At 40.7% G+C, this 20698-nt stretch overlaps 1 protein-coding gene across 2 annotated transcripts in view; it reads left to right on the forward strand.

The window, feature by feature from the left end:
- Positions 1–20698, forward strand: part of LOC124150009 — a 359724-nt gene that overhangs the window by 290450 nt on the left and 48576 nt on the right. For both annotated transcript variants that reach the window (XM_048393436.1, XM_046521880.2), the window contains exons 143-157: positions 840–1493; positions 4207–4430; positions 10032–10124; positions 11356–11751; positions 14087–14163; positions 14292–14355; positions 14439–14657; positions 15112–15332; positions 15612–15772; positions 16215–16330; positions 16526–16681; positions 16964–17144; positions 17658–17845; positions 18080–18292; positions 18638–18746. In XM_048393436.1, coding sequence (XP_048249393.1) covers positions 840–1493; positions 4207–4430; positions 10032–10124; positions 11356–11751; positions 14087–14163; positions 14292–14355; positions 14439–14657; positions 15112–15332; positions 15612–15772; positions 16215–16330; positions 16526–16681; positions 16964–17144; positions 17658–17845; positions 18080–18292; positions 18638–18746 — 3072 coding nt within the window. The remainder of the gene's footprint in view (positions 1–839; positions 1494–4206; positions 4431–10031; positions 10125–11355; positions 11752–14086; positions 14164–14291; positions 14356–14438; positions 14658–15111; positions 15333–15611; positions 15773–16214; positions 16331–16525; positions 16682–16963; positions 17145–17657; positions 17846–18079; positions 18293–18637; positions 18747–20698) is intronic.

Raw genomic sequence — 20698 nt, forward strand, 5'->3', positions numbered from 1 at the left:
TTACACAGTATAAGGTTTTATTGGGTAGGGTTGGAGGTGGGTTGAGGGGGGAAGTTTTGATGAAGGGATGTGGGCTTGTGCTATTGAGTGTTGGCAGTGTTCCATGAAGGGGCTGGTATAGCAGCAAAGGTAACATTTATTTGATGGCATTCCAACTGGAAATATTTTTGTTAATATCTGAGGGGGGTAAGGGACTTACAGGGATTTAAGGATAATGAGTAACTGATAACCTGGAAATTTCGAGTTTTAGATATTTGGAATAGTGGCATTCACCAATGGAACAATTTGGTATAATGTGATTAATGTTATATCCAATGTTCCTTTTTATTTAGTTTGTCCAAATGACAACAACAACAAAGTGTCATTCTCATGGTTCAATCACAGCTTGGAGTAGCATTGCGTTGCTTCCTTCAATCTGATTTTGATTTATCTGAAAAAACATAAACATCAGGTCTCGATTAAATGCCATGACTTGATTAAGCACCATTCAGTTTTTATGCACAGAATTCTCACCATTATTATCTTTGTGTAGTTATCAATCCCTAAACTGTTCCGACGCGAATCCTTGTCAAAATGAAGTATTTGGGAATCAAATGGAAATAAAATGATTTGTTTGAAGTGAGGAAAAGAGAAGATTCTGAGTGCTTTTAGCTGAGCTCACAATAAACATTGTAGTCCTTCCATGTTCTTCTGTTACTCAAGGAATCCAGAACACTTTTGAGGACAATTGTTTTGTGACACTATGGCAGAAATATGTAAGACCTGTGACAAGATTATCATGAAAAGTTTGCTTCTGATCTAGATGTAGAGAATGGTCATCAGATGTTGTTGTTTTTCAGGTACTGACATTACTGTGTATCGTCTCAGCTTTTTGGAGATAATTGGTAATGTTCTCAAAACAACAGGCTTTGACCTGATTTTGCAAGGAGCACCAAGCCTGGTAAAGAGTGTGAGTGGTGGCCTGGCTATTCAACTGAATGGTGTAAACCAGTCCATGATGCTTGCAAACCAGTCTTCTGAATGTATGGGTGATATGGAGAAATGTACCACTGGACTCACTGTGTCTTTCAAGTTGAAATTCCTGAAGCTAACAGGAAAAGAGGTTGACAAGATAATGGTGTTCAGTAGTGTTGCAGATAACAGCATGTCATATGGTATGGCAATGTGGTACTCCATCAAGTCAAAGCAGCTCTGTCTTCGTGTCAGCACATCTACCAAGGAATGGACAGTCTGTACTCTAAAGGTTGCTTTGGAGAGACTCTTTGAGTGCAAGTTTTCCTGGAGTATTCAGAAAGGCTTGAAGCTGTTGTTGAATGGTGAAGTGGTTGCCACACAGAAAACTTACATCCGGAGAACAATTACAGGGACCAGACAGACAGAGTTCTACTTTGGTACAACTGCTTCCCTCACATCATTCTCTCACATTCTGCTGGAAGGATGGAATTTTGCATATGCCACAGACGCTATAGTTGAGAAGCTGGATCTGGTTACAGGTAGAGTGAAGCTTTGTATATACTTGGTGAGCCTTCTCTGGTTACAGGTAGATTGTAGCTATATATGTACTTGGTCAGCCGCCTCTGGTTACAGGTAGATTGTAGCTCTATATGTACTTGGTGAGCCTTCTCTGGTTACAGGTAGATTGTAGCTATATATGTACTTGGTGAGCCTTCTCTGGTTACAGGTAGATTGTAGCTATATATGTACTTGGTCAGCCGCCTCTGGTTACAGGTAGATTGTAGCTCTATATGTACTTGGTCAGCCGTCTCTGGTTACAGGTAGATTGTAGCTATATATGTACTTGGTCAGCCGCCTCTGGTTACAGGTAGATTGTAGCTCTATATGTACTTGGTCAGCCGCCTCTGGTTACAGGTAGATTGTAGCTCTATATGTACTTGGTCAGCCGCCTCTGGTTACAGGTAGATTGTAGCTATATATGTACTTGGTCAGCCGCCTCTGGTTACAGGTAGATTGTAGCTCTATATGTACTTGGTCAGCCGCCTCTGGTTACAGGTAGATTGTAGCTCTATATGTACTTGGTCAGCCGCCTCTGGTTACAGGTAGATTGTAGCTCTATATGTACTTGGTCAGCCGCCTCTGGTTACAGGTAGATTGTAGCTCTATATGTACTTGGTCAGCCGCCTCTGGTTACAGGTAGATTGTAGCTCTATATGTACTTGGTCAGCCGCCTCTGGTTACAGGTAGATTGTAGCTCTATATGTACTTGGTGAGCCTTCTCTGGTTACAGGTAGATTGTAGCTCTATATGTACTTGGTGAGCCTTCTCTGGTTACAGGTAGATTGTAGCTCTATATGTACTTGGTCAGCCGCCTCTGGTTACAGGTAGATTGTAGCTCTATATGTACTTGGTCAGCCGTCTCTGGTTACAGGTAGATTGTAGCTCTATATGTACTTGGTCAGCCTTCTCTGGTTACAGGTAGATTGTAGCTCTATATGTACTTGGTCAGCCTTCTCTGGTTACAGGTAGATTGTAGCTCTATATGAACTTGGTGAGCCTTCTCTGGTTACAGGTAGATTGTAGCTCTATATGTACTTGGTCAGCCTTCTCTGGTTACAGATAGATTGTAGCTATATATATACTTGGTCAGCCGTCTCTGGTTACAGGTAAATTGTAGCTCTATATGTACTTGGTCAGCCGCCTCTGGTTACAGGTAGATTGTAGCTCTATATGTACTTGGTCAGCCGCCTCTGGTTACAGGTAGATTGTAGCTATATATGTACTTGGTCAGCCGCCTCTGGTTACAGGTAGATTGTAGCTCTATATGTACTTGGTCAGCCGCCTCTGGTTACAGGTAGATTGTAGCTATATATGTACTTGGTCAGCCGCCTCTGGTTACAGGTAGATTGTAGCTCTATATGTACTTGGTGAGCCTTCTCTGGTTACAGGTAGATTGTAGCTCTATATGTACTTGGTCAGCCTTCTCTGGTTACAGATAGATTGTAGCTATATATATACTTGGTCAGCCGTCTCTGGTTACAGGTAAATTGTAGCTCTATATGTACTTGGTCAGCCGCCTCTGGTTACAGGTAGATTGTAGCTCTATATGTACTTGGTCAGCCGCCTCTGGTTACAGGTAGATTGTAGCTCTATATGTACTTGGTCAGCCGCCTCTGGTTACAGGTAGATTGTAGCTCTATATGTACTTGGTCAGCCGCCTCTGGTTACAGGTAGATTGTAGCTCTATATGTACTTGGTCAGCCGCCTCTGGTTACAGGTAGATTGTAGCTATATATGTACTTGGTCAGCCGCCTCTGGTTACAGGTAGATTGTAGCTCTATATGTACTTGGTCAGCCGCCTCTGGTTACAGGTAGATTGTAGCTCTATATGTACTTGGTCAGCCGCCTCTGGTTACAGGTAGATTGTAGCTCTATATGTACTTGGTGAGCCTTCTCTGGTTACAGGTAGATTGTAGCTCTATATGTACTTGGTCAGCCTTCTCTGGTTACAGGTAGATTGTAGCTCTATATGTACTTGGTCAGCCGCCTCTGGTTACAGGTAGATTGTAGCTCTATATGTACTTGGTCAGCCGCCTCTGGTTACAGGTAGATTGTAGCTCTATATGTACTTGGTCAGCCTTCTCTGGTTACAGGTAGATTGTAGCTCTATATGTACTTGGTGAGCCTTCTCTGGTTACAGGTAGATTGTAGCTCTATATGAACTTGGTGAGCCTTCTCTGGTTACAGGTAGATTGTAGCTCTATATGTACTTGGTCAGCCTTCTCTGGTTACAGGTAGATTGTAGCTCTATATGTACTTGGTGAGCCTTCTCTGGTTACAGGTAGATTGTAGCTCTATATGAACTTGGTGAGCCTTCTCTGGTTACAGGTAGATTGTAGCTCTATATGTACTTGGTCAGCCTTCTCTGGTTACAGATAGATTGTAGCTATATATATACTTGGTCAGCCTTCTCTGGTTACAGGTAGATTGTAGCTCTATATGTACTTGGTGAGCCTTCTCTGGTTACAGGTAGATTGTAGCTCTATATGTCCCTGGTCAGCCGTCTCTGGTTACAGGTAGATTGTAGCTCTATATGTATTTGGTCAGTGTTCTCTGGTTACAGGTAGATTGTAGCTCTATATGTACTTGGTCAGCAGCCTCTGGTTACAGGAAGAGTGTGCAGTTGGTCAACCTTACAGCGTGGTAGCTGAGTAATGGATCTAATTATTACATGTTCATGCCATATTTCAGAGACACCTACATTTGAGGAGCGTCCTCAGGTTACAGTGAAAGCTAACCAGACAGAGGATACTGTGAGTGTCTACTGCACATTTCATGCACTGACAGCTGTTGGACTGCAGTACCAGGTCATGTGGTACGTTAATGACACACAGGTCAAGGTTGATGACATAGGCAACAACACTGTCTCAGTCCTTGCAGAAGCTCTTTTAGGAGTTCTCTCCCTTGATAGTGAGGTATGTACAAACACTATATATTCTACCATGAATTTGGAAAATACTTGATTCTGATTGTTATATCAGAAGTTTCAAATCACAATTAGCACCTCAGATTGAAACAGCTGATTTCATGACTTCATCATTGATAATATAAGTACTTTGTTTTTTGTTATTGTTGGTAGACATTTTTGAATAATGATATGTGCAATTATAAATGGAGAAATGCAGGTTGTGGTTACTTCACCCAGCCACTTCACTCTTTTTTTCCTCACTTACAGCACTTGTGTTTAATTTTGTCATGATAAAGTGAAGATAAACAAACTGTGTTTTCCAAGCTGAGCTGGGTTAGCTGTAGATTTAGACACAGCAAATTTAACATGGATACTGCATGCATTTGTGTTTGATTAAAAATTCAATTTGATTTGGTAAATATGTAAGTATGTTTCAGAATCTGAAACATGTAACAGTAGTATTTTTGTTAAATATTTGGTGATACTGTTTGATGCATAATACCATTTACATAATTTTATCTTATCCTGACTCATACTATTGCTTATCTCTATTGCTTTTCCGAACAGGTACTGGAAACTTCCTGTGCTGTGTTCCTGGACAACAGAGAAAACATCCCACCCAAACACACCCTTGATCCGTACTGGCACTCCCAGTCATATACTACCGGGTACCCAAATTCCGAGCACATCATTCATAACCTTCATGATTTTCACCTAGCAATCCTAACCCTGCCTTGGTGATTGCAGTACATTATTGTTTTGAAGTATCTGAACTACAGGGAAGATAGACATCTACTCCGAAATGTCTATCTACCATACAGTTCACACTGAATTGTCAGTGTATGGAGCATTGGACTTTGTCCCCGGCAAGAATGAAGTATTCTTTGTTTCCTGCGCAGGATGATTTTCATGTCACATATCGAGATATCATTATCAAATTCTGGTACCAGAAGATCGGTGGATAAAAATCAAGAATAACTTGCCAGCGGCAATTCACAATCAAATCTCATTCAAAATTGGCAACTGATATAAGGCTTACTCAAGTCCGCTCAGACTGTTCAAAGAAGACTAGATTTGGGCCCAATTCAGTTTTCTACATCCGTTCCTAAGTATGGGTACTTAAAACCTCAATTTCCACTCAATTTGAGGAAACACCTCTTGTGGCAGACAGAAAAGCTGATTGTCTGCACAGGAATGTATTGAAATGAGACAGATTCCAACAATCACCTTCTCATGGATGCCTCACCTCAAGGTTGGGGAGCTCACCTACATGCAAAATTAACGCCAGGCCTATTGTCCGAAGCAGAAATACTTTTCCTCATCAATTATCTAGAATATGCGATAGTAATCTGAGCAATATCCCACTGGGCTCCACAGTTGAGAAACAAATTTCTGATGATCAGAACAGACAATTCTACTGTGGCATTCAGTATAAATCTTCAAGGCATTACAAAATCAAAGCCCCTCCTAAAGTTGACCTTTCAGCTTTACGAACTTGTGGTTAGCCTGAATCTAATGATAAAATGCAAGAGTGACAAACATCTAAGTAGATACCCTAACCAGACCCGACAAAACATCACCAACATAATGGAAGCTTTACCCAGAAGCATTCCAACTGGTGATAAGGGAAAAAATGTTGTCTATTAATACACCTATTTGCTAAGAGATTCAACAATAAGATAACAACCTTGTGTTACCAGTGCCAGACCTACAAGCTTGGTATATTGATGCTCTGTCAATATCATGGGAGGGCCTAAATGCATATGCATTTCCCCCCACCTGCCTTGATACCACAGATATTACAAAAAATCCTGCACACAAGCAACCTAATACTGGTAGCATCTTACTGGCCTGCAAGAACTTGGTTACCAGACCTCGTTGAGCTAGCAGGAAATCTGGTACTAAACTCCTGAACTGGCCAAACCTTCTTCTACATCCTCACTCAAACCAGGTTCATCCAAGACCAGAACTATACAAGCTTCATGCATGGATCATATCAAAACTAAACGGGGATATTGCATCAGAGCAGCTAGGGCAGTTTCTAAAGCACTTCGTTAATCAGTGAGGAATCTCTATGATGATAAATGAAAGAGATCCAAGGGGTTTTCACCAGTTCTGTACTGACCATGTCAAATGGGATAAACCTACTAAATTTCCTGAACTGATAGCTCTACTCTGATCTTTCAGACTTAGTGACCAACAGAAATAATTTAGAGCCCCAGCATGGGACCTAAATATAGTGCTACAACATCTAATCAGTGATGCTTATGAACGTCTTCAACAGCTGACTTTGAACACTTGACACAATTAACCCTATTCTTCTGGCATTAGCTAAGGCGTCCAGAGCATACTATACACTTCAATTGCATTAGATTTGACAGTGGTAATGATGCATCAGCTCACCTCAGCTTGAGATGGGACTTTATTGCTTAAAATCAATTACCAGGTCAACCAGACAGACAATTCCTCCTCCCGGCTTTTTCCTCCATCCTAAGTTCTGAGGATACAGAGGATTTATCACTATGCCCAGTCACAGCATTATGTATATACTTACAAAAGTCACAACCAAGAAGACCAGGTTTCAAGAGGCATTATTAAGGAATACACTTACAGAAGTCTCCAGAACAACTATTTCATTATGGATGAGAGCTGTCATTCTCAGCTGGTTTGGCTCCTCCCTCAGCTTCCAAGCCTCATAAAGTTAGAGCTATAGCCCTAACACTGGCACTTCATGGTAATTGCTCCATACCAACACTCATGAAGTCAGAGCTATAGCCTCAACACTGGCACTTCATGGTAATTGCTCCATACCAACACTCATGAAGTTAGAGCTATAGCCTCTACACTGGCACTTCATGGTAATTGCTCCATACCAACACTCATGAAGTTAGAGCTACGGCCTCTACACTGGCACTTCATGGTAATTGCTCCATACCAACACTCATGAAGTTAGAGCTATAGCCTCTACACTGGCACTTCATGGTAATTGCTCCATACCAACACTCATGAAGTTAGAGCTACAGCCTCAACACTGGCACTTCATGGTAATTGCTCCATACCAACACTCATGAAGTTAGAGCTACAGCCTCAACACTGGCACTTCATGGTGATTGCTTCATACCAACACTCATGAAATGCTCCATACCAACACTCATGAAGTTAGAGCTATAGCCTCTACACTGGCACTTCATGGTAATTGCTCCATACCAACACTCATGAAGTTAGAGCTATAGCCTCAACACTGGCACTTCATGGTGATTGCTTCATACCAACACTCATGAAATGCTCCATACCAACACTCATGAAGTTAGAGCTATAGCCTCAACACTGGCACTTCATGGTAATTGCTCCATACCAACACTCATGAAGTTAGAGCTATAGCCTCTACACTGGCACTTCATGGTGATTGCTCCATACCAACACTCATGACGTTAGAGCTACGGCCTCAACACTGGCACTTCATGGTAATTGCTCCATACCAACACTCATGAAGTTAGAACTATAGCCTCAACACTGGCACTTCATGGTAATTGCTCCATACCAACACTCATGAAGTTAGAGCTACAGCCTCAACACTGGCACTCCATACCAACACTCATGAAGTCGGAGCTGTAGCCTCAACACTGGCACTTCATTGTAATTGCTCCATACCAACACTCATGAAGTTAGAGCTACAGCCTCAACACTGGCACTTCATGGTAATTGCTCCATACCAACACTCATGAAGTTAGAACTACAGCCTCAACACTGGCACTTCATGGTGATTGCTCCATACCAACACTCATGAAGTTAGAGCTACAGCCTCAACACTGGCACTTCATGGTAATTGCTCCATACCAACACTCATGAAGTTAGAACTACAGCCTCAACACTGGCACTTCATGGTAATTGCTCCATACCAACACTCATGAAGTTAGAGCTACAGCCTCAACACTGGCACTTCATGGTAATTGCTCCATACCAACACTCATGAAGTCGGAGCTGTAGCCTCAACACTGGCACTTCATGGTAATTGCTCCATACCAACACTCATGAAGTTAGAACTATAGCCTTAACACTGGCACTTCATGGTAATTGCTCCATACCAACACTCATGAAGTTAGAGCTACAGCCTCAACACTGGCACTTCATGGTAATTGCTCCATACCAACACTCATGAAGTTAGAACTATAGCCTTAACACTGGCACTTCATGGTAATTGCTTCATACCAACACTCATGAAGTTAGAGCTACGGCCTCAACACTGGCACTTCATGGTAATTGCTCCATACCAACACTCATGAAGTTAGAGCTACAGCCTCAACACTGGCACTTCATGGTAATTGCTCCATACCAACACTCATGAAGTTAGAACTATAGCCTTAACACTGGCACTTCATGGTAATTGCTCCATACCAACACTCATGAAGTTAGAGCTACAGCCTCAACACTGGCACTTCATGGTAATTGCTCCATACCAACACTCATGAAGTTAGAACTATAGCCTTAACACTGGCACTTCATGGTAATTGCTTCATACCAACACTCATGAAGTTAGAGCTATAGCCTCAACACTGGCACTTCATGGCAATTGCTCCATACCAACACTCATGAAGTTAGAGCTACAGCCTCAACACTGGCACTTCATGGTAATTGCTCCATACCAACACTCATGAAGTTAGAACTATAGCCTTAACACTGGCACTTCATGGTAATTGCTTCATACCAACACTCATGAAGTTAGAGCTATAGCCTCAACACTGGCACTTCATGGTAATTGCTCCATACCAACACTCATGAAGTTAGAGCTACAGCCTCAACACTGGCACTTCATACCAACACTCATGAAGTTAGAGCATGTGCACCGCCAACTTGTTGTCAGCAGATATTTTCCAAACCTTTTCACGTTTTTAATGGTGCTCACTTGATTTGATGCATTTCGCGATGTAAGACCCGTTTTATCACAATATAGATCTTGATCATTGATCAGATCATCCTGACTGGGCGCCACCATTTTGTGTGAAGCAAACGCAAGTGATACGAGAGGTGGAATCTGATTGGTCCATAGGAGAGGCTTAGAAGGAACATAACTGGTAATAGCCATTCGTGGCGCTACGATTGAGCCCAGTAATTCCAGCCTAGTTCGGCAAGGGTGGAAACTGGACTTTTAAAGTCAGTTAACTCTCTTGCCTCAGGAAGATGAGTCGTTTAAGGCAAACAAGATTCTAAGTCTATGTAAACCTTACAAAATCCACGAACTCTAAAAGATTTACTTCCATATTTTTGCTGCTCACCAAAAAAGGAAGGTGTACTCGAATAGAAATATAAAGACGAAAACAATGCAGACTATCAAAAAGGTGTCCATGGGGACCTATAGAACAGGTCAGGTTATAGGTAGGAAAATGGAGAGAGTAACGAGTTACTAGTCATGGTCATGTGGTTCCAGTTTGCCTGCACGGATCCAGGGTGTGTTTGGGTGAGATTCTTTCTTTGTTCTCTGGGTACACAGCACAGGATGTTTCAACTACCTATTCAATAAAGAAACATATAAACAATAGTTGAGTCAGGATAAGTATAAATGATATTTTACTCTTAAAAATACATGTATCTGATCTTGACTATAAACCAGATATCGTGTGGTGTGTCAGCATGCTATGAGAACAACTGCAATGCCACAAGAGGAACTGTTAGGAACAGTGAAACATTCAAGGCATCAGTCAAGGTTAGTTGATATAATTGATTATGTTCCAGTAACAGCATCATGCAAAGTAATCAAGCCCAGTTGGCACCACTAAGGCTTAAAAAAATAAAAGAATTGGTTCTCAGGCAATATGCTTTTGAAAATATAGTGCGGGTGGGTGGCCATTTTTTTTGGGTGTGTGTGTTCAAACTAGTATCTGACCAAATAAACAGTTGTGTAGAATCAACCTGGGAAAGGGCCTTCCTACATGAATATAATCTTTGATGAGTAAAATACTGGAATACAGTATTTGACAACTGTTGGACTACTAGTGTGTGCATAATACACACAATGAGCCTTAATATTATTTCACAATGTGAAGACGTTATCCTGAGCAGACAATACCAGAAGAAGTTTGTTGAAATCTGTACGCAAGTTAGTCCTTTTATTACACTATCTTTAAGGATTATTTAAGAGTTATTATCCCCCGCCCAACGAAGTTGGCGGGGGATATAGAAACCCGTCCGTACGTCTGTCCGTCACGTTTCGTTTCCGGAGCATAACTCATAAACCGTTCAATATTTTTTCATCAAACTTTGCAGCTCTGTCAGGTACATGCTGAACTGGTGCCTTTTGCTATTGAGAAACTTTAGAAATTTTGTTTTTTACGTTTCGTTGGCAACAAGGTGGACTTAGGTTCTGTGAGGGTAGGGTTCGTTTCTGGAGCATAACTCATAAACCGTTCAATATGTTTTCATCAAACTTTGCAGGTCTGTCAGGTACATGCTGAACTGGTGCCTTTTGCTATTGAGAAATTTAAAAAAAATTTTTTTTTTACATTTCCATGGCAACAAGATGGAATTAGGTTCAAAACGCATCTTTTTTTTACAATTTCCTTGACAAGTTCCACCTCGGGTAAAAAAAGGTTAGGGTTTGTTTAGATTTAATTATGTCATAAATTCTGCAACAGGGGCGGGGATATAGCCATGTTAGTGGCAAACTCTTGTTTTTTATTTTTGGAAAATGAAAAAAAACAACGAAATGTGCGGCGGACTTTGTGATGGTGTAGCGGTGCCCGAGAACCAAGATTATTTTTTTTTAGCCTAAGATACAACAACATACAATGAAGCAGTCTCTGATCACGAATATATCCCTTACATCTTGTTGAAGAGATTGTTGTATGTAAATCATTCTGTCTTTGTATAAAGCCTAGTATAATTTTGTATACTCTTTATATGTGTATGCCTCTCGTAATATTGACACTTTGTTGCAGGTGTCTGTCAAAGAACTGACAGTGGTGGAAGGATCTGTGTTAGAGTATATCAAGGTCACACTTCTATTTCCACCTCGTGTGTACTGCCCAGACAACCAGAAATCGGCATGCAGTGTTCGCGTGAATACTGTCCTATTGGAGGCCAAGAAAACCATTAGGTGTGGAGATGGCAGAGACTTCCCACAGGCTCTGATTGGCTGGACACAACCTGCACAAGCTAATGCCTTCTGTGGAGTGATCCTGACATCAGATAACTGGTTGACAGGTGTAATGGTACCTGTCCGTGCAACACTGGATGGATTAAAGGATAAAGACCAAAAGCAAGAGCTGCAGCTGTCTGCCAGTCTAGTTGTATCAGGGACACTGTCAGCCAGTGTGCTGCAAACAACTGTACAGGTAGGTATTAGAGTCATCACCTGACATCGACTCTTCTTCCAACCTGACACATCCATGGCTGTGGTCATATGTATTTCCCATTTCTATGTAGGCCAACTCAAATGGTTGGATCCAACAGGATTTTTACCTTTTGAAGGAGTATATATGGAGCCACTGGTTTCACAGATTATCTGGTTAGACAAATAGGATTTGGATTCTGATAATTTTCTGTGATAAATAGATAGATTTCAGATAGTCAGATAGATTTCAGTTGTAATTTATTATATAGTGGATAGATTTTCTAAGGAGATAAACCAATCTGATAAACTTATATCACGATAAATGTGAACATGAGGTCACCTAGCAGGAACTACTTTCAGTAATCACTTTACATTGATGGGACACCTACTTGCTCAAACAGACATGGTCTAATGTTCCCAACAAGTTCAAATGGAATTTTCCCAGTATGTGTGTGCTTATGTAAACGAACATATCATGTTTGCAAATAATTTGGCACAATATCATAAATTAGGCGATTCACTAAGTCACTGTATACCTAAACCGTATTTGTGAAGGTACTTTAGTGAGAGAAATTATATCTCAAACTTCAATCATATTAAGAATGACATCATGTGATAAAGAAATTATTATCCTTGTGTGATTGCCAAATATAATATTCCTAATATATGATATTTTCAAAATGAAACACACTAGGCTAATGATCGCTGGTTATTGTACTGGGCAAGTGATGCAAGGAATACATATTGTTTTTTAAATACTAATATATTGATGAGTGAGATTTCTTGTAGTGATCGTGGTGGCACGTTGTCTCTCTGTTCAACTCTGTGTATCACTCCAGCACATTGTCTCTCTGTTCAACTCTGTGTATCACTCCAGCATGTTGTCTCTCTGTTCAGCTCTGTGTATCACTCCAGCATGTTGTCTCTCTGTTCAGCTCTGTGTATCACTACAGCATGTTGTCTCTCTGTTCAACTCTGTGTATCACTCCATTATGTTGTCTCTCTGTTCAACTCTGTGTATCACTACAGCATGTTGTCTCTCTGTTCAACTCTGTGTATCACTGCAGCTGGTTGTCTCTCTGTTCATCTCTGTGTATCACTCCAGCATGTTGTCTCTCTGTTCATCTCTGTGTATCACTACAGCAGGTTGTCTCTCTGTTCAACTCTGTGTATCACTCCAGCATGTTGTCTCTCTGTTCAACTCTGTGTATCACTACAGCACGTTGTCTCTCTGTTCAACTCTGTGTATCACTACAGCATGTTGTCTCTCTGTTCATCTCTGTGTATCACTACAGCAGGTTGTCTCTCTGTTCAACTCTGTGTATCACTCCAGCAGGTTGTCTCTCTGTTCAACTCTGTGTATCACTCCAGCATGTTGTCTCTCTGTTCAACTCTGTGTATCACTCCAGGATGTTGTCTCTCTGTTCATCTCTGTGTATCACTACAGCATGTTGTCTCTCTGTTCAACTCTGTGTATCACTCCAGGATGTTGTCTCTCTGTTCAACTCTGTGTATCACTCCAGGATGTTGTCTCTCTGTTCATCTCTGTGTTTCACTCCAGCATGTTGTCTCTCTGTTCAACTCTGTGTATCACTCCAGCACGTTGTCTCTCTGTTCATCTCTGTGTATCACTACAGCAGGTTGTCTCTCTGTTCAACTCTGTGTATCACTCCAGCAGGTTGTCTCTCTGTTCAACTCTGTGTATCACTCCAGCATGTTGTCTCTCTGTTCAACTCTGTGTATCACTCCAGGATGTTGTCTCTCTGTTCATCTCTGTGTATCACTCCAGCATGTTGTCTCTCTGTTCAACTCTGTGTATCACTCCAGCACGTTGTCTCTCTGTTCATCTCTGTGTATCACTACAGCAGGTTGTCTCTCTGTTCAACTCTGTGTATCACTCCAGCATGTTGTCTCTCTGTTCAACTCTGTGTATCACTCCAGCACGTTGTCTCTCTGTTCAACTCTGTGTATCACTACAGCATGTTGTCTCTCTGTTCAACTCTGTGTATCACTACAGCAGGTTGTCTCTCTGTTCAACTCTGTGTATCACTCCATTATGTTGTCTCTCTGTTCAACTCTGTGTATCACTCCAGCACGTTGTCTCTCTGTTCAACTCTGTGTATCACTACAGCACGTTGTCTCTCTGTTCAACTCTGTGTATCACTCCAGCATGTTGTCTCTCTGTTCAACTCTGTGTATCACTCCAGCACGTTGTCTCTCTGTTCAGCTCTGATTATCACTCCTAACATATTGTGTCCGTTCAACTCTAAGTATCACTCCTAACATTATGTCACTCTGTTGGACTGTAAATAGATATGAAATCAACTTGTTTCTAGTTGACAATCATTGACAAAGACAAGACATCCATGTGCAGTGCTACAGGGGACCCACACATTGAAACATTTGATGGAAGGTAAGGACTGGCATTATGTTACAGATTTAAAAAAATACTATTGATCAAGTTATTTCAAGATGTCCCAAATTTGTTCATGTTACACTTTTTTTAACGTGAATTTATCCATGTGTATATTTTTATTTCAGAAAGTTTAATGTTTACCTTGAAGGTGAATTCCTCTTGTACAAGCACAAATCTCTCCCTGTCAAGGTAAGACAACAGGTTTCTATTTCTTCTATTTGATACATGTACTGGAGACAAGGCATTGATGTAACTGCTTGTTCCCCTTCCAGGTGACAACGTTCTTCCGTCCTTGCAACAACAAGAGGGGAGCTGCCTGTGTCTGTGCTGTCATGGTCATGTCAGGAGATGATGTCATTGTGATAGACAAATGTGGAAAGGAGCGAGGAAGCCCTGATAAACGGCAGCCCATTCAGATTCGGACATACACCAATGGAGAACTTACACCTGGTACAAAATTCATTCAGTACAACAATGGCAAGAAGACTCAGGTATGTATGACATTAACTTGAACAACAGTCAACAGTGGTTATGTAATAGTTCAGTCAGAAACCAGATCGTGGCAACATGATATCAAACTCCTCTACACTCACAAAACAAATACAAAATATGCTCTCTTAAGTATTCACATGTTATTCAACACATTTGTTATTATTGGCTGAGGGATGATTTATATTTTGGTTCTTTTCTTATTCTTTATGCATTCTGATTATGTATTGGTGTTGTCTGGAACTAATGTGTGACAGTTGATAGGGAACAGGCACATTTGGTTTAATTAATAATTATCAAAACTGAAATGTTTTCATGTAGATTTGCACAAACCAAAACATCTTACAACACTTGTGGTAATTTGACTTAGTTGTACACAAGATAGCTGTCTGTCACTGTTGACTTGTACACAGGACATTTGTCAGTGAGTGATGACTGTTTGTTGTGGCTACGCAGGTGTCCCTTATGACAGGAGGCTATGTGACTGTTCAGAAGAGCAGGTTCAAGGCAGGAACATACCTTGATGTGTGGATACGGGCCTCGTCTGTTGACTTTCAACAAACTGAAGGACTGTGTGGCTATTTTGATGATGAACGCAGCAATGACCTAAAGCTACCCAATGGGAACATTTATCCTGGCAGAGAAAACAAGCCTGACAGTTTCAGTAATGAGTGGCGGTAGGATATTTAGTCAAATGTTCACATATTGATTTAATGAGAATCTTGATTTGTCTGTGATAATAGTCAGACTTTACTGTGAGTCATAAGGAATAATTAGCTACTGTACTATTCAGCTATGAATAGGACTGACCACAGTGTGATGATAATTATTGCTCTAAAGCCTGATCTAACTTAAATGAAGTTTATTCTGATTAATATATGACATGATGTTGTGAGGACATCCATGTTCAAAAGTATGTCAAGAGGACTAGAATGAAGTTATGTTCTATGTTGTAGAGTGTCTGTTGAGGAGTCCCTCACACAAGGAACATGTGTAGTTACCACACAAGAAGAAACTCCCATGTTCTGCTCCTGCCTGGCGGACACAGAAACATGTGGTGTTGATGTTGGCTTCCTATCGTGCAGTCAAGAAGACAAGAAGAACAAGAAGAACAAAGGTATGTTATTAGATATGGTGGAGACATGAAGATCCGGGGTAGAATAGGTCTTCAGCCACCCATGCTTGCCGTAAAAGGCGACTCTGCTTGTCGTAAGAGGCGACAAACAGGATCGGGTGTTCAGACTCACTGACTTGGTTGATCCATGTCATCATATCCTAATAGCGTGGATCGATGTGCATGACGTCAATCACTGGATTGTCTGGTCCAGACTTAATTATTTACAGACCGCCATCATATAGCTGGAACATTGCTGAATGCAGCGTTAAACAACAAACAAACAAACAAAACAAAAGACATGGTGACTTTAGTTACCGTATACAGTGTCATATTAGGTCAGCAGAAAAAGTATTGGATGAGGGGTCATTGTGCCAAGTCAGCACATATCCAAGGAGAGCGAATTGGGCATAACTATGTTTTAACTCTTTTACATCTGTGGCAGGTGTTGACATGACAACAGCGTTCCTCAAGTCACAGTACTCAGAAAATCCCCCAAAGAAGTGTTTATCACAAGAGTCACTTGTAGCCTGGAAGTTTGACATTGCCTATGTAACAGCTGTAAGTTTCATTATATTTTCTATCAAATACAAGCTTGCAGAACTGTTTGTGGTAATCTATCAACCTTTTCCTATTATTAGTTTGAGAAAGTTGACCTCAGGAATATCCTTCAAATGGTGATCTGTGTGTCATAATTTTATTACTTGATATGCAACACACATATATTTACAAGTTTTAATTGTTGAATATTTTCAGGAATTTACCTGGCCAACTCCAAGTAACATTACCTATGAAAATGCTGTGGATCAGTGCAAGACTTATATACAAGAAAGGACATCAGCCAAGGCCTGTCAAAGTGTTGTCCAGGCCACATTCACAGCAGGACTGGAATCCTGTGTGGAGGATATACAGGTGCTATGAACAAAAGGAAATATTAATGTGTTGGGACTACCATTTTAGGGCAGCTAAATTATTGATCAATGAGTATAATAAAATTACTTTACTTCTAAAGGTGTGAGAGTTAGCAGGTGAAGAAGCATTATATGACACAGTCTTGATACATTAAAATGTAAATTGGTATTTATGTTTTAGGCAACTCTGTAACTTATTTAAAGATTATGTTTATATAAATCTTTTGTTTGTAATATGCACTGTTTTGAAATGATTACATCCATCATGTCCCTCAATGTGCAGATCATGGATGACAAGGAGTGGGCAGCATCTGCACTCAACAACATCCTTGTTAAATGTGAGACAAAGGTCCTGTTTGACCTTGAGCTATGGCAGGAAACCAATGGTGTGGTTCAGCCCCCAGTTGCCCTCCTGGGCGTGCTCTGTCCTGGTGACTGCAGTGACCATGGCAACTGCAGTGATGGTAAGATTACAAAAATCAGTACCAGGCCAGGAAATATTTGGTCATTTTATAGTTTCTGAACCATAACATTTTGCAATGTGAATTATATTAAAGAAAACCAGGTTGTGTTCAGAATATGGAACATCAGATTGTGTTCAGAATATGGAACATCAGATTGTGTTCAGAATATGGAACACCAGGTTGTGTTCAGAAATTGTAACACCAGGTTGTGTTCAGAATATGGAACACCAGGTTGTGTTCAGAATATGTAACACCAGGTTGTGTTCAGAATATGGAACACCAGGTTGTGTTCAGAATATGTAACACCAGGTTGTGTTCAGAATATGGAACACCAGGTTGTGTTCAGAATATGGAACAAGATTGTGATCAGAATATGGAACACCACATTGTGTTAAGAACATGGAATGCTGGATTGTGTTCAGAATTTGGAACGCCATATTGTGTTTAGAATATGGAACACCAGTTTGTGTTCAGAATATGCCAATGTTTTATTAATTGTATATTCATCCCCAGGTCTGTGTAGCTGTGATGATGGTTACAGTGGGGATGACTGTTCTATCAGCCTGACAGCTCCCCCCTTCGTGTACACACCACCTGATCCAACCTGTGACACCCAGCTGGACAAATGTCTGACTGTTGCAGTTTATGGAGAAGGCTTTGCTAACACAGAACAGCTCAAATGTTCCATTGAAATACTGAAGGTACACATAACTGCCACAGAGAGCATCTTATGGTATCACTGAATACAGCATGACTTTCATGTATCAACTGTGATGATCCTCTTCACTTCACAATTATTCATATACATGTATGTAGAGTATAAAATATCATACTACACAAACGCGTAAGGCTATTAATATGTCATTGCAGTATATTTCACATTTGTGGTGAATTTGCCCAATGAGATGTGTAAAAGGACCTTTCCAATATTTTAGCTGGAAGACAGTGGCAGCATCAAATCAACAGGAGAGACAGGTTATGTCACTGCAACATATATCTCATCTGAGGAAGTGAGATGTAATCTGAACGCAACTGGTGTCTATAATGTGTCTGTGTTTGTCTCGGAGACGATCAACAGTTCGTCTGTCCTATTCCTGGCCTATGACTCTGTGTGTTTGTCATGTACAGCAGATGCCTGTAGCAAGAAGGTCAGATACTTTCGTACTGCATGTTCCATTACCCGACATACTGATTCCTGAAGTTTACAGTATTGATATGTAAAAGGTTGAAAGTAATGTTCTTGTTCTGATTACATCTGGTGTCTGGTATGTAATTAAAAGCAAATAACTTTTTGGCCAAAGTGCTTTGATCAGATGTGAGATAATGTTTCTTTTATCAGCTTTTAATCTATGTGTGGGGCTTTGGGGTAGCCTAGTGGTGAATGCAATGTGTGAAGACCATTTATTGTATCTACCACCAAGATATTGCTGGAATATTGCTGAATAGAGCACATCCATCCTAACTAACTCACATATTTTCCTCCATGAATTCAGGAAGATGTCTGCATCATCGATGATGCATGTTACGGCAATGGCTTTGTCAACATCAACAATCCTGTGGAACGCTGTGTTAGTGGTGGCACGTCATGGGTTCCAATCCCTCGTAAGTCTAATTCTAACATGACATTTGAGAATCCGGCATTCTGATTGGTCCACCATTAGAAAATATTAATTTAGCCAAAACACTTCTTTCTTAAATACAAACAGTAGTCAATTTCAAATTCCGATTTTACTTTATTTAATTGATGAAGGTCGTAGCAGGTCCTAGAATATCTTTTTTGTAATAAAAATCTGAAGAACAATGACACAGAGAACATTCAGTTACTTCAACATACCTTTTTTCTTGCTATGCTCTATCACATTCTGTGACTTCATATCTACAATGTCTCAATCTCTGTAGAGTATTATGATGTATTATTTGTCATAATATGGGCGTATATTTTAGAAAATATTATTGGAAGAGTTGCTTCATTTTGTCTGGGGAGAACCATATAAATAATGCATTTATGATATCTGTGCTAGATAATGTTAATTAATTCATTTAAATATAAGGACTAAAATGTTGTATTGAGTTCAAGAAACAAATACATAGACAGATTAAAAGCAATTGTTGCTAATCTTTGAATTCGACCATTCAACAATTTGAAAATAAATGACTCAACTGTTGCCACATCATGAAATTAACAGTTCAAACTCCCAAGTCAAAATCTGCATCTAATATCTGTTTAAAACCTCTGAATTTTTAACTTATTCTACATTACTCCTTAATGCATTCACTGCTTACTTTTGACAGAAAAATAGCTGTGATTGGTCAATTCAAGTTGATGAGAAGAAAAAAAGTTGTTCCATTCCAGAAGCAGGATCCCCAGTCATCAGCTGCCATGTCATGCCAGAAGTTGTGACGTCACAGAACTTTCATATCACTGTTGGTCACAGAACAGATAACCTGTACTGCTAAATTGGTCCCAAAATTATGCTGTTTTGCTTCAGCTAAACTTTCAACTTAGTTCCTTCCCCCTGTGAATTGCAGGTGTCTCGTTTGCATTATTTATATGAAACTATATTCGTAACTTCTGCATAAATCCATTATCTTTAATGAACTTTTTTTGTCCAATGTAATAAATTTGGACACTCAACTTGTTTACAACTTCAGCTTAGTTTGGTTTGCAATTTATCCTTGGACATTGCACTAATTGCTGGGGTAAAAAATCTACCAGGGATCTTCACACTCGGTGTTTAAATTGCACTCAGATTAGTACTTCCAGAATCAAGTGTAATTTTTGTTCTCCACTTTCTCCATGGCTTACTGCATCAACTATGTCTGCTGCAGAACCCGTCTATGCACCTGAGGTCACATCTACTAGACCAGCTCCTTCAGGCGTCTACCTTGATGCCGCCACTGGCTACAGCCAGGATGTTGGTGCCTCCTAACTCTACCTTGGTTGCGCCTTTGGGCCTAATGTGTACACCTGCAGTGATCATGGCCATTTATTCACCTCACATCCTGGGTCCCGGCAGCACCACAAGCTCAACAAGCTTCTTCCATGGACCAACATGGATGCAATCAATTATGCATGTTATGTTTCAACAAGCACACATGCCTCCCTTTGGTTCAGGCACCTGTTCCCCCCTATCAGCGACCTACATCAGCTCTCTTGGAGCCTTGCACATCACACGCACCACTGATTAGCACAGCTACCCAAGCTTTTGTAATATCCAAGACAATGGCAACTGTTTAAATCCCATCTACGTCCATGGCTGCACCTGGGTTAGGCTTAGGTACCCCATTTTTGTCAAGGATCACCTCAGGGGTGCCTAAGTCCAAATGATGTTCCAGGAGCCGCTCTCCTGTCTGCTGTTCCGAGCATTATCTGTCGGACACCTCTAAGGGTTTATTAGCTAAGTCCTTTGACAGTCTTGTGGAGTTCGACACACACCTTGGTCTTGCCCAGATGCCAGACTGGATGGCTGACCATCTCTCAGCGGTAGTGCCCTCCTCTGGCTCAGGTGTCTACAAGAGCCTAACTTCCATCCCACCTGATTCCATGTTGGAGG

The sequence above is a fragment of the Haliotis rufescens genome, unplaced genomic scaffold, assembly GCF_023055435.1.
Source record: "Haliotis rufescens isolate VD_foot unplaced genomic scaffold, xgHalRufe1.0.p SCAF_12, whole genome shotgun sequence".
Classification (NCBI taxonomy): Eukaryota; Metazoa; Mollusca; class Gastropoda; order Lepetellida; family Haliotidae; genus Haliotis; species Haliotis rufescens.